The sequence below is a fragment of the Zingiber officinale genome, chromosome 1A, assembly GCF_018446385.1.
Source record: "Zingiber officinale cultivar Zhangliang chromosome 1A, Zo_v1.1, whole genome shotgun sequence".
In the NCBI taxonomy this organism is placed as follows: domain Eukaryota; kingdom Viridiplantae; phylum Streptophyta; class Magnoliopsida; order Zingiberales; family Zingiberaceae; genus Zingiber; species Zingiber officinale.
The window spans coordinates 43,363,233-43,376,205 of record NC_055987.1 but is presented as its reverse complement, the minus strand read 5'-3'; the positions used below and the strand labels follow the sequence as shown (position 1 = coordinate 43,376,205).

The 12,973-nt window shown below is 38.6% G+C and overlaps 1 protein-coding gene across 1 annotated transcript; it reads right to left on the bottom strand.

The window, feature by feature from the left end:
* Positions 1-3,548: 3,548 nt before the first annotated feature.
* On the bottom strand, positions 3,549-11,389 carry LOC122023874. The gene is made up of 24 exons (XM_042582285.1): positions 11,048-11,389; positions 10,551-10,768; positions 10,263-10,368; positions 10,038-10,139; positions 9,700-9,759; positions 9,546-9,624; positions 9,173-9,320; positions 8,384-8,507; positions 7,949-8,129; positions 7,799-7,827; positions 7,514-7,662; positions 6,478-6,580; positions 6,263-6,358; positions 6,128-6,177; positions 5,886-6,009; positions 5,542-5,604; positions 5,391-5,450; positions 5,149-5,310; positions 4,974-5,047; positions 4,809-4,902; positions 4,463-4,599; positions 4,301-4,381; positions 4,018-4,123; positions 3,549-3,918 (listed from the first exon to the last, which is right to left on the bottom strand). Exons 1-24 carry the CDS (start codon positions 11,219-11,221, stop codon positions 3,814-3,816), a joined length of 2,625 nt encoding a protein of 874 aa, XP_042438219.1. The 5' UTR covers positions 11,222-11,389; the 3' UTR covers positions 3,549-3,813.
* Positions 11,390-12,973: the final 1,584 nt, after the last annotated feature.

The window sequence follows — 12,973 nt, the reverse complement described above, 5'->3', positions numbered from 1 at the left end:
AGCTCCCTGTGTCAACAAAAATTCGGTGGATAATATAGTTAGCGATTACTGCTCAGATGATGAGAGCATCATCGTGGGGGACTTCTATGCCTTCTAGGTCCCAGGGTACGAAGATGATTTCGGGCCCGCTCACCTTCTCTCGGCTACAACCTACAGTATGAATCTCCGACCGCCGAGCGTATGACTTCCTGGCTCGATTAGAGTCACCGTTGGTCAGTCTGCTGGCGATGATGCTTATTTCTCCCCGAGCAGTATTGCTTCTATTTTCCTCCTCCCGAGCGGATGGCATGTTCTACTCACAAGAGGCTAGAGGATGATCGACACTTTCCCTCTGTTGATGATGGTGTCACCGCCTGGGTGATCTTCTTGCATCTTCCCGCCATCCAGCAGATTGATGTTCATGTCGTCGGTTAGGAGAGGGAGATCGGTGACGATAGCCCCTTGGGGCCGGTCTGGTGATTGGCGTCAGACCGCGACAGTCACATGTGTTGTGCGACGTCGACTGGTGGAAGGAACATAACATAGGTGTCCATACCTTGCCCTTTGATGCCTTTGGACGGTTGGAAGTCACATATTGTACGACATGTGCCCTCATTTCTTGGTGGGGTCGGCCTTTGGCTCTTGGCCCTTTCGGCGTTTGGTGGCTGCTCGGCGGTCGCAGTTCAGCCGGCACCGAGGGCTCGGCTGGTGCCTCCTTCCTTATCGCCGCCTAGGCCTCTTCCACATTTATATACTCATTAGCCTTCTTAAACATGTGATCATAGTCGCAGGGTGACTTTTTGATAAGCGATTGGAAGAAATCCCCTTCGACGAACCCCTGTGTAAAGGCATTCATCATGGTCTCGGATGAGGCCGAGGGGATATCCATTGCTACCTTGTTGAAGCGTTGGATGTACGCTCGGAGGGTTTCTCTCGGCCTTTGCTTCAAAGAAAACAAACTGACGCTTATCTTTTGGTAACGCCTGCTGCTCGCAAAATGGTGTAAAAAGGCCGTTCGGAAATCCTTGAAGCTTTGTATCGATCCGTCCGGTAGTCTTCTGAACTATCGCTGTGCCGATTTGGAGAATGTGGTGAGGAAGACCCGGCATTTCACCCCATCCGTGTACCGGTGCAGTGTAGTCGCGTTGTCGAACTTGCCCAAATGATCATCCGGGTCTGTCGCCCCATTGTATTCTTCGATCGCCAAAGGAGCGTAGTGCCTTGGTAGCGGGTCGCGCAATATTACTTTGGAGAACTGGCGGTTGATCCGTTCGGGAGACATACCACCTTGAGGCGCCTTGCCTTTTCGAGCATCCCGAACGGACGCTTCATCTGAAGAGGACCCCTACTCTTGATTCGCTTGCACGATTTTCGAGGACATTTGGAACAGAGCCAGGTGGAATCGTATCGAGGTGGGCGGTGCCTCCCCATGTGTGTCGGTCGGCCCTTTGTTTTGTCCCTTGATGGAAAGCTACTCCGGCCGCTCCTCGTGCGCCGCTCGACCCCCCGATGCCGATGTTGCTTGCTGCGCCAGTCGATCGACTAGCGTCTTTTGTTGTTGCTGCTCGACTATCTTCTGGGCTCTAGCCTGTACGAGCATGTCGAGCTCCTCTTGGGTTACCGTCACGGTGTGAAGTCGTCCAGCGTCTTCCATTTCCTCGGCTCGGATGCAGGTTGCGTTTCCACAGACGACGTCAAATTTGATCCTGTTTGAGAGTCGAGGCGATGGATGCTAGGGCACGTGTCTCTCCTGTTGACCGTTGGTGGACTCTGAGCTGGAGGATCCTGCAATCACAATAGTGTCAGTGCCGAACCAGGGAGGGGTTCCTCGGCGATGACCCTCCGACGCTCAAGTCAGTCTTCGATGATATGTAAGCAAGGAAGCGGAGAAGTAGAGTAACAGTGTAGCTATAGTAGAAATTATGCATACCTCTGTTTAAACTTGGAGTCCTTTATATAAGACTCCGAGGGCGCGCGTGCACGCTCCTCAAGGCGTGCATGCTTCTCGAAGCTTTCCCTGAAAAGACATGTCAAGAAAGCGTCTCTGATATCATACCTCAATGACCCGAGCATATATCTGACATGACAATGGAAGCTTCCGTCGTACGATCCTCTGTCTGCCCATGCTGCCAACCATGCCATCTGTCGGTGGCACGAGTTCTCACAACGATATCGATTGATCCTCTTTTTGTCTGTTAGTGGGTCGAGCGGGATGGTCGTTCAGCCAGCCCTCAACCGTCCGGGTGGTCTGGCCTTTGGATCGAGTGGAGTGGCCGCTCAGCTAACATTCCACTATCCGAGCTCTGTTGTTGTACCAAGCTATACATGAGTGTGACTGCTTTGCTGTGATCCTGTTTCGCCGGTTCTGAGGTTCGATGTAAGTCCGAGCGAGCTAGCCGCTCGGCGTATGCCTCGTCGGCACACAATTTTCTGAGCGCTGGAAGCTCGGTATGCGATCGAGCTGTGGTAATATCGGCTTGACTATCCTTCACCCCGGTCGAGCAAGTGGGTTGTCCAACTGGCTAGCAATACAGGACGTTGACCGTCTAGACTTTGACTTCCACCATGACAACGATCTTATGAGGGATGAATTCTTATCATCGGATCAGACTATATGATAATTTTGGAGAATTTTAAATCAGTTTAAATTCTGAGTCCGATGCACGAAGTTCTTGTTATATGGGATCTGAAGAAAGATCCATTGTATGTAATCTTATCCTACTTTTTACAAGATATTGTTTCTAGGATTTGAACTCATGATCTTTTTAGTCATAAAGTAACAACTTTACCGTTGCGTCAAGGCTCCCCTTCATATATACATCTATTAAAATAAAAAAAAAACTTTATTTGCTAAATTATTAAATATGTTGGATTTCTTTTCTATTTCTTAGAAAATAACATTTAAATTTGAAAGGAGAAAAAAAGACAAATATTTAGAAGAATATGAAAACTGTTATTAATCAGATTAAACAGATTAAGTATTTAAGGATCGTGACTTTGAAATGCATTTGGCTTCACCAGTCACTTGTCAAGTTTGCAGAGTGGCCGAGCTACCACAGCGCGCTTGCAGCCCACTCAACCATGCCACTCAAGAAGCCTCCGTCACGCTTGGTCTTTCCTCTGCTACCACAGTGCGCTTGCAGCCCTGCAGTGAAGTCGCGGTACACTGTAGGAGAGGGATGATGGATGGATGGATGGATGGAGGTAGCAATCGGGGAGCTTTACAACGAGGAAGGGGAAGATCAGGCCCAAAGATGAAGGGTGGGCATTGGAAGAAGGGTCAAAGCCTAAACACATAAAGCAGCACAAGTTCTGCTTTCTCTGTTTGAAAAGGATCGAGAGTTATCGCAGATAATTCATTTATTTGTAAACTATGGTGGAAACCTTTTTCCTAAAAGGTTACTCTATATATCTATATATACTGATAAATATTTCATTAGATTTGAGGGTTAAAGTTGCTCGTTCTTAACTAACATCTTTTCAGAGTCTATTGCAGCCTGCGTGTATGTTAGTTATAACAATTTTTTAAACATAATTAATAAGTAGTTGGAACCATGTTGGATTGTCGATAGCTACCCATCAATGACTCGACCCACTTATTAAAAGCCAAAATCATCAGGCAAAGAATGTGATCGACAATATCCAAAAGTAAGGAGGTAAAAAAAAAGAGAAACTAATGAACTCAATGGGCGAGCTTGAAGGGTTCCCCAAAAGCCCCCAATGGCTCAGGTGGTAGCTGGATGGTGGTTTGCTGGTCGAGGGATTGAACCGTGGAACTGGCAGGGAGAAACTCCCTGCATCCCGTTTAACTCACTCCTCCATCCATCTACCTCCTCAGTTACCATGATTGATTGACGGGGGCAAACGAGCGAGCAAATCGTCTTGTTTTTTGAAAGGTTCCCCAAAAGCTCCAATATTACCGGGACGAGAGAACACAATCTGCATCACTCAAACATAAACCAGCATCAACCATATATCGAATCAAACTGATTCACTTTTAATTTTTTTTTTTCATTGTTTATATATGATTTCAAATACCTGATAATCTTCAAGCGTGCATGACTTGAAACCAGCGGCACAGTAGACGAAATAATACTCCCAGGTACGCACAAACTTCTCATCAAATCCTAAGGCGATAATTTTGCTGAAAATTCAAACGTCAAGAAATTATATCAAACAATAAGCAAAAAAAATATATAGAGACAGAAGAAATTTATTGTTTAATCTCTTGATTCCTTAGGATTATATTTCTGTTTATGTTTTCTATTATTACTAATGTTCTATCATCTGTGTTAGGCATCCATATAAAATAGACACTTACTCCTTGTTTGCAAGTAAATTGTTCCTCCAGCATATGAGAGTCTGATAGTAATGGATGCCAATATTCTCGATGTGCTCAATGCTACAAGGTGAGCACACACATGAGGACCAAAAAGAATAAGTAAATCACAATATGCATGTATAAGTTTATTTTGGTTGTCACCATAGTTTAGATGAAGTAGCCATCCCTGTTGTTATCCTGTTCAGAGAAGGAAGGCATCCTCCAGGAAAGATGTACTCCTTGATGAAGTCAGAGCTTCTCCTGTATTCATCGTAGCGTTGATCTGGAATCGATATGAACTGCAAGGTATGCAAAATCAAACTCATTAGACTTTGACTGGTGAGATTACTTGGGTGTTTAACCTCCACACATATATCATTCAACTATTCGAATTCTTTTTAAGTGTTTAACATAGAAGATGCATGGAACAGAAAATAGAAGTAATACAAGATGTAAATTAATACCGAGGCAATCAAAGAGAGTGAAAATAGTAACTAATGGAACAAACCTGGAGGACCAATATGCCATCTGTAGATAAAAGTGACTCGCAACAACTGAAGAAGTCATCTATATATTCATGGCCTACTGCTTCAATCATCTCACTGTAACTACTATCAGTATAGAACTACCAGATACTAAGATCAAAAAAGTTGTGAGTGATAGTTAACAATACCATGAGATGATTCGGTCGTATTTGTGATACTTTGGAAGTTGACGATAGTCCATCAATATGAAATTAGTGCAGTCCTGAGAGTAAGATTGGTCCAAACAAAAGGGAGGAGTATTTAATATAACAATTCAGCTTAAACAATTCTGACGGACTATATAAGTTTCTGAAGAATACAAACCTCAAGTCCTGCTTCTTTAGCTCTTCTTTTGGCAAATGTTAGTTGCTCCTGAGATAAGGTGACTCCTGTATATCTGCAGCCAGTTTGCTTTACAACCTCGATTGCTAAACTTCCCCAACCACAACCAATCTCCAAAACCTCATGCTTCCCCTCAACTTGGGCCTTGATATTAATGAAGAAAATAAGGGATGTGTTAACAATGAAACAAGAAACACAAAAAAAAACTCCAACAATATGCTCACCTTTTTAATTAAAAGAGAGATCTTGCGGAGCTGTGCTGTTTTCAAGTCTTCATTTTGTGTCTACAAAATTTTGGGAAGAAATTTTAGATTCTATTGAAGGAATAACAATTGTATGTAAAACTTGTTAGACAAATATGACAGTAGTTCGAACCTTGAAAATGGCAGAGGAATAAGTCATTGTCTCGTCCAAGAACAGATTAAAAAATCCATTGCTCTGTCACAAATGAAGTTAATTCCAATATTAGACTCAAATAGATAAGAACATTGTTAGTTCGTAATCATTCTCGTGTAATAGAAGATTCTATTGAAGTAAATGGGCAGTTTATACTAACCATATTTACATGTTAACCGACTTTGCAAAAAATACATCCAGTTACCAAACAAACTAAAGCAATGAAAGTAAGGCGAATACACTGAACATGCTAAAAACTCACTTAATAGAGTTACAGATATGAAATACTTTACGATGTGTAGCAAAGTATACTGAAGTCTAACCAGATCGTAATGATTAGAGATGTTACGGCGTGCTTGTGTTATAGTGTTTTGTCTCAAAGTGTGCCGAAAAAAGTATCTTGCTGATGAAACTCCTGCTGTCACAAGTAATGGTGTCCACCAACCTCTGATCATTTTGTCGAGAGAAAAAGTTTAATTAGTGGAAGCAAACAAAGTTAGCATCTTAGTACATATTGACAGTAGTATATTCAGCAAACTAACAACAAAGCAGTGCATGGAGAAACCTTAGACTCTTCCCATGGGAATTTCTCAGATCTCTGTTGGCAATAAGAACCTAGAAAACATACAAAAAAATTAACAAAAATGCTAGTGGCAATAAACTGTGTTTAATATTTTAACTTGGCCATTTGTTAATTTACCAAAAACAGATCCAGAAGACCATTTTCTTTATCAACAAATGAAAAGTACCCATTTATATAAGCATCTGCAAGGCCTATATCAACCTCAGTAGCGATCTGTCAAGGTATATCATAAGTAAGGTTTTGGCACATGCAGCGAAACAAGGAATTTTTAATTGATCTTTAAACTAGGATTTTATTCAAGATAACGCAAATGATTATAGAGAAAACTGAACCTTCCAATAAAACAATGGATTATGAACTCTAAGAATAGCCTTCTTGGTATTGTTCGTTGTTGCTCCTTCGAGGATGTAGATGTTGCCACCTTCTTCTAGCAATCTGCAATTATGATATAAATGGGGTAAAAAAAACTGCAAGTGATGTCTAAACTAAAACGGTCACCGGATAGATGAAAAATAGTTTTTGGACAAGCTCATGCAAACGATATTCATCTCAATTGCTTGCATCCTGATTTATAGAAAACCATTTATTACTTTGCTAATTAAATTCTTAGACAAAATTAATGTTGTAACTAATGGAACTTGTGTGATTAAAGACTAGAGACAAAAAAGCTACAAAGTAGATGAAAAACTCAAATGTCAATGTAAAGTGATTTAGTCTCTTAATGTTAATAGTTATAATTGTGATCCTCGTCTTTTAATAAGAATATTGCCGACCATGTCAATTTACTATCTCATTTTAGAAAAGTATTAACTACTCTTTTAAACTAATGTCAAATTTTCTATTTAAAAGCATCAACAAGAATTCATTTTTGACACATTATCATCATCGTCTTCATCATATTGTGTTCGTTCAAACTATTTTTCAAACTATTTTGGAGTAGCTTACATGAAGCTTATTCCTCTATTGAACTATTTACAAGGCTATATAACAATGAATGTTCAAATTAATTAAACCATTTTGACTATAGAGTTTATTGGTCGTTCTTGAACATAACCATGGTATCTCAACATATTTCTTCTTGCTTTTTTTTCATTTATTAAAGATACACCTAGTGGAATAAAAGCTTGATTATTGTTGTTGGTGGTGTATTAAAGTTACACCTAACTTACTCTAAAGTATTAATATTTTTTTTACCTTTCCAGTAATTCGATATATCCATCTTAGCATTTTCATCATTATCATATTACTTGTTGTATGTGTTACTTCCTAGCAATCTAACAACTCTTCGTACACATCGGTTAAGCAATTGATCTTTTCCAATATTTACTAATGATGGATCTTAATAAGCAAGCAAATCTATGCACTTACGTTACACAACCAGTTGCAATGTAATTCGCAAGAAATCTAGTCACAAGAAATCTCGCTCCACATTCCATCAGTGACGGTACCATGTGTTTTGGGTTTCTCAATAGAACAATGTCATTATTAAGCACATTGTTTGCAACAGCAACCCCAGCCTGTAGAGTGTAGAATGATCATAATCCATGATATTCGGCATTTCATTTATCATCTAGTGAACATAGAATATGCTTCATTCTACCTTTAGAACGAACTGACAGAGTGAAATTCAAATACAAAAAATAGCTCAATTACCTTCAGTCCATCCTCATGGAAGCCATAACCTGCAATCACAACACACACACTCACAATATTAAGGTCTCTGAGCAAAAGTTAAAATTAGAGGTTAATGAAGTAAATGAGCAAAAGATTCATGTTTTTGCTTTAAGTACAGTTGCATTATACCTTGGTATGCTCCAGAGAACCATATTCGTCTTTTCCCTTGTATATTTTCTAGCTTTAAGGAAGCTTTTGAGGCTGCAACAGATGGGAAAGGATGGCTGGTGCACCATTTAAGTAAGCTATGTTTTGGGACACGTTTGGGGTTCAGAGTTACAAGAAATGGTAGTTTAGTTGAATGTAGATTCTGTAAAATATAGCGATTAGTTAGTAACTCCTTTCGGCAATAGGATAAAACCAAAGTTTATTTTACAACAGAATATATTATAGTTAGTAACTCCTTTCGGCTAGAGGCTAAAACCAAAGTTTATTTTACAACAGAATACAGTAGTTATAATCCAAAAACTCCTTTTGATTAGAAGCTAAAATCAAAGTTAAAGAATTCATGATGTTAAACTAATCATGTCTGGCCAGTTGCTAAGACAAAAATAAAGCACTGACCTGTAACACATTTAACCAATATGTAAGGCACACACCGTGTTGTGTTGTCCCAAGAAAGTTCCAAGCACTCCATGCCGCTGGGTTTTGTGGCATGAAACTTTTGTCATGATGAAGATAAATGTCACTGTGCATTGAGAAATTGAAGACTCCAATCAGTCGAGAGGGTGAGAGAACTAAAATTTTGCAAGGACATGTATGTGACTGAGTTTGAGCAAGAAGAAATGTGAAGTTCCCCTCAAGTTTGCACTTGCTAACATTTCTATCCGAGAAGACCATAAATCTCCAAATTCCGAGCAAAAAATTATGTGCAAGATGATTGATCACTAAATCCTAAGGAGATATGAATGTCAGTCTTATTTCTCAGCAATAAATTAAAGATGGAATTAAATAGAATTCTCGATGTCAAAAGGACAAGAAGTTGTATTGCAATATGAGTCTTATTTTGTGATTTAAAGTTCCTTTAGTTCTTTAAAAAAAATTTTGAATTGATATTGCTTGTTGGGCTATTTTTGGAAGAAAGAACTTGAGGTGAGAAAAGGTATGTCGTTTGTTCGAAAGCATATCACTGACCACTGTGAGAAAAATTGAGATCCCAGGGCACCATTTGAAAAAAAAAAAATCACCTAGAATCGAAGCTATCAGTTGTACTAGAACTACGATCCTAGACTTTCAGCTAATAGTTATCACATGAACACCCAATTCTTAAAATTCATGGGCTTCTATGATTTGAATGGCTTTCTTGCACTTCTCCAAAAAAAAAATAAAATATGTGCATATATATCAGCATACCTATATACATATTGAAAAGCACCAAGTATCCTTGCTTCCTCAGATGTTGCTTGCTCTCCCAAAAACTTTAGAGCATCCGGCGCATGAGTGCTAATTATGCATCCATCATATATATCTTTGGAACAATCTTCTCCTACCACACAGCATCCTGCCAAAAAGGCATTTTCAGGAACTAACTAAAATGTGCACCAGAAATTCAACTTGCATAATGAGTTATTGTAGTTTCCCAAAAAGAAAAAGAGAAAAAAAAAACATGATCTGCTCATTGTGTTCTAATAGTACATTAAGATTTTGTTCCAATGCAATGTTAAACCTTTAAGTTTATCGATATAAATATCAATGATCATTGATTAGGTAACTGAAAGTTGTTTACCTGCATCAGTACTAAAAACTGATTCCACAGCACACCTTGTTCTAATAGTACATGATCTGCTCTCCAATTCTTCTCTTATCTACTTATAATAAGCATCAACTTTGAGTCAAAAGTTTACAAAGAATGAGTCCAAAAACTCGGGGAGAGGCAATACCTTGTCGACGTAGCACTGTGAACGTGACTTGACAGTGAGCCACTGTGGACGGCCGAATAGCTGAAATGTGAATGGAAGCATTAGAGAGATCAGAATAAGGGAGAAGGGAAATGGAGAAACAAGGATGCTAAGTTGAATAAGCTCTAGCAAACAACAAAGCTTTCGACAATACAGAAGATACATCACTAAGCATGTAACATGCAAGTTATACAGTGACAAAGCACCAAAAATAGTCTGTACAAACAAAGTGCTAAATAAGAAGAATGAAAATGTGGCAATGCATTACTTCATAATTAACAAGGTAGAAACAACGGCAAGGGTCACAAAAGGCTATTGACCTGAAGAAGGTGGTGATTGCGGCAGAAGGAAAGAACAGAATAAGCAGAGAAACGCAATACTCCCTCGGAGGGGCATGACCAGATAGAGGCACAGACTGGAATCTGAAACATCAAATAATATACATATCAAATACCACTCAATATAATAGCATCAAAAAAGAAAAAAAGAACGAAGAATAAATTAAAGTCTTGTCGAACTAAATAAATCAATATCGTGAATCTCACAAGATAACCCTTCTGAAACAACTCAGAATAACCATGAGATCTGATGAAGTGCTCTAGTGTCTCACTATGGTCCTTATCTGGATTGTTGTCGAGCTCCTCAAGGTACCTTTCAAGATTAATTAGTAGGTGGTTGTTCAAAGACATTGAAGAACAGTTAAAACAAAAACAAAAAAAATCTCACACTAGAAAAAATTGAAATTAAGGTTACCCGAGGACATCAGCCTTGAATTTGAAAATTTCTTTAAAAAAAAAAAATCTCACACTAGAAAAAGTTGAAATTAAGGTTACCTGAGGACGTCGGCCTTGAATTTGAAAATTTCTCGAATCATTTGCCAAAAGTGGGGATTAAAAATATTGGCCTTTTGTGCAAATAAGCTGGAGAAGCCGTTGCGACTTCCCCATTCATATCCTTTGCCGTCATCTAAGCTTACAGCGAATGACATATCCGACTTCTCCATCTCCACGCCGAGGCTCTCAAACAGCTCCATCATGTTGGGATACGTCACCTATAAATTCTCAAAATGATAGTTTTTATTAAAAAAAAAAAACGAAGGCAAAAGTAAGATTTAGACATATCATCACCAGAAGACCAAATTTACTATTAAAAAAAACACTTTCCAGGGAAGTGAAACAAATGGAACTAAATTAAGTTTATGATTTAGAGTAACAATAAGAGGACTAAAGTTTAAATTCTAAATAGGACAAATATCTTGGAGTTGGGAAAATTCTGAACAACACTTGGATTATAAATGAAAAATTAACATGATCAATTCACATCTGGTTACCCGATTGAAAACCATAAAGCCGAGGTCGAGGAGGAGACCATCCACAGAAACAGTTTTTGCGTGGCCACCTAAGTAGTCTTCCTTCTCGTACAGCACCACCTCCACGCCGGCCTTTACTAGTGTGTAGGCTGCCGCCAGCCCGCTGATCCCCGCACCAACCACTGCCACCCGCATTGCGACTGGATTTCGTCTCCGGTGAACTCCCCTAACCAAATGTCTTACCGAGGGAGAAATATGGGTGCAAATTAACCGAAGAAAAGAAGAGAGATGAAGGACGTGGAGTGAGGTGAGGTGTTTAGCAAGATGATGAGATGGGAGAGGGAATTAGAGATACGTGTTTGTTCTTTTGCCCATTCGTGATGGGTTGGTATATCTTTGCCCATTCGTTATGTGTCGGTGTATCCGCTGGACTGTTTTTGCTTTTCAGATAATCTTCCTTTGCATGTATAGGTGGGGCCGGATACACAATCCCATTTATAAAATAAATAGGACTATATATCTCTATCAATACATAAAAAGAGCATCTGGATAAAAAATAAACAGTCATTCCTCTCCGATAGTCCGATGTATCTTCCCAAATAATTACTTGGCCTATGTGGCAGCATTTTTGGTATATTAAATCTTATGTTTTTTCCCAGGTTGTCATAGCGGTAAGGCGGGACTGTGTCGGTCAGAGACTGCAGTAAGTTCCCTTACTGGAGAACGTGAGATCTTCCATCGGATGAAACTTGTACTTAGCGGTCCGAAAGTATCCACATGCGGAAAACACACAGAGAGAGTATTGACTTCGACTTGGGACGATTTTATAGGAATACACGATTGTGGGAATTGATCGTCAATGTATTATTATTGTGTTTCCGAATATACCTGATCGGTAAGAGCATAGCGATGTTGGGACGGGATGTGATTGTCCTCTGAGATTTTTTTTTTTTTTAAAAATTATTATTATATCTCAACGTTTTTTTGACTGACTAATTTACCACAGTTCGTTATAAAAATAATTAAAATTAATCATATATTTAAAAAAACTCTCCACCCAAGCTATCTATTGACACAACTTTTTTTAAAAAAATATCACCACTTAATGATTAAGAATTGAATTTTAAAAATAAAATATATAATAATAAACGGATAAACTAATTGTACAACACAAAGTGAAGACGCTAAATTAAAATTGGATCGAATTCAAATTAAATCCAATAGATAGATGCAGAGATAAGGATTGCATTGATTCAAATCGAGATTGATTTGTAGTTAATTTGGTCAAGTTGTGATTGAACCAATTTTAAGGTTTAAATAGGTTCGATCGATTTAAAATAAATTAATATATTTTGGAAGAACTCTCTCTTTTTTTTTTTCTCTCTACTTTTTTTTACTAAACACGTTGCAACCCTGTTGTATCATATACTATCGTCATGCTTTGATCCATCTCTCTCTTTATTTTTTCTTTCATCTTCTTTCTTATTTTCTTCTTCTCTTTTTCAACAATTATAAACTTGTAGTTTTTTTTCCTCTCCTCTTTCGAAGCACAGGAGCTTTTTTTTCTTCTCTTTTTTCTTCTCCAGTAAGTAAAAAATACAACATCAACTACTGTCCTCTTTCAATAATAAGAGTAGCCCTCGCCCCTCTCATCTTCTTCCACTTATCGTATTTTCTAGAGTTTTGTTGGCATTGTAAGCATAACTCTATTTTATCTTACCTTACTCTCTTTATGTCGTTGCTAAACTTACCAAAGTTAGTCGAGGTTGTTAACGAAGAAGGTAAAATTCTCAAAAGCAATTGTCTTCATATTATTTTTTCCAACAAACAACCCTTTATAAGCAGTTTTTTTTTTTTTTTTTTCCATTTTGTCCAACCAAAACAACAAGAGAAATGTTGAAATAAACAATATATTATCGGAGATTTATGGGGTATTAGTTGAATTTA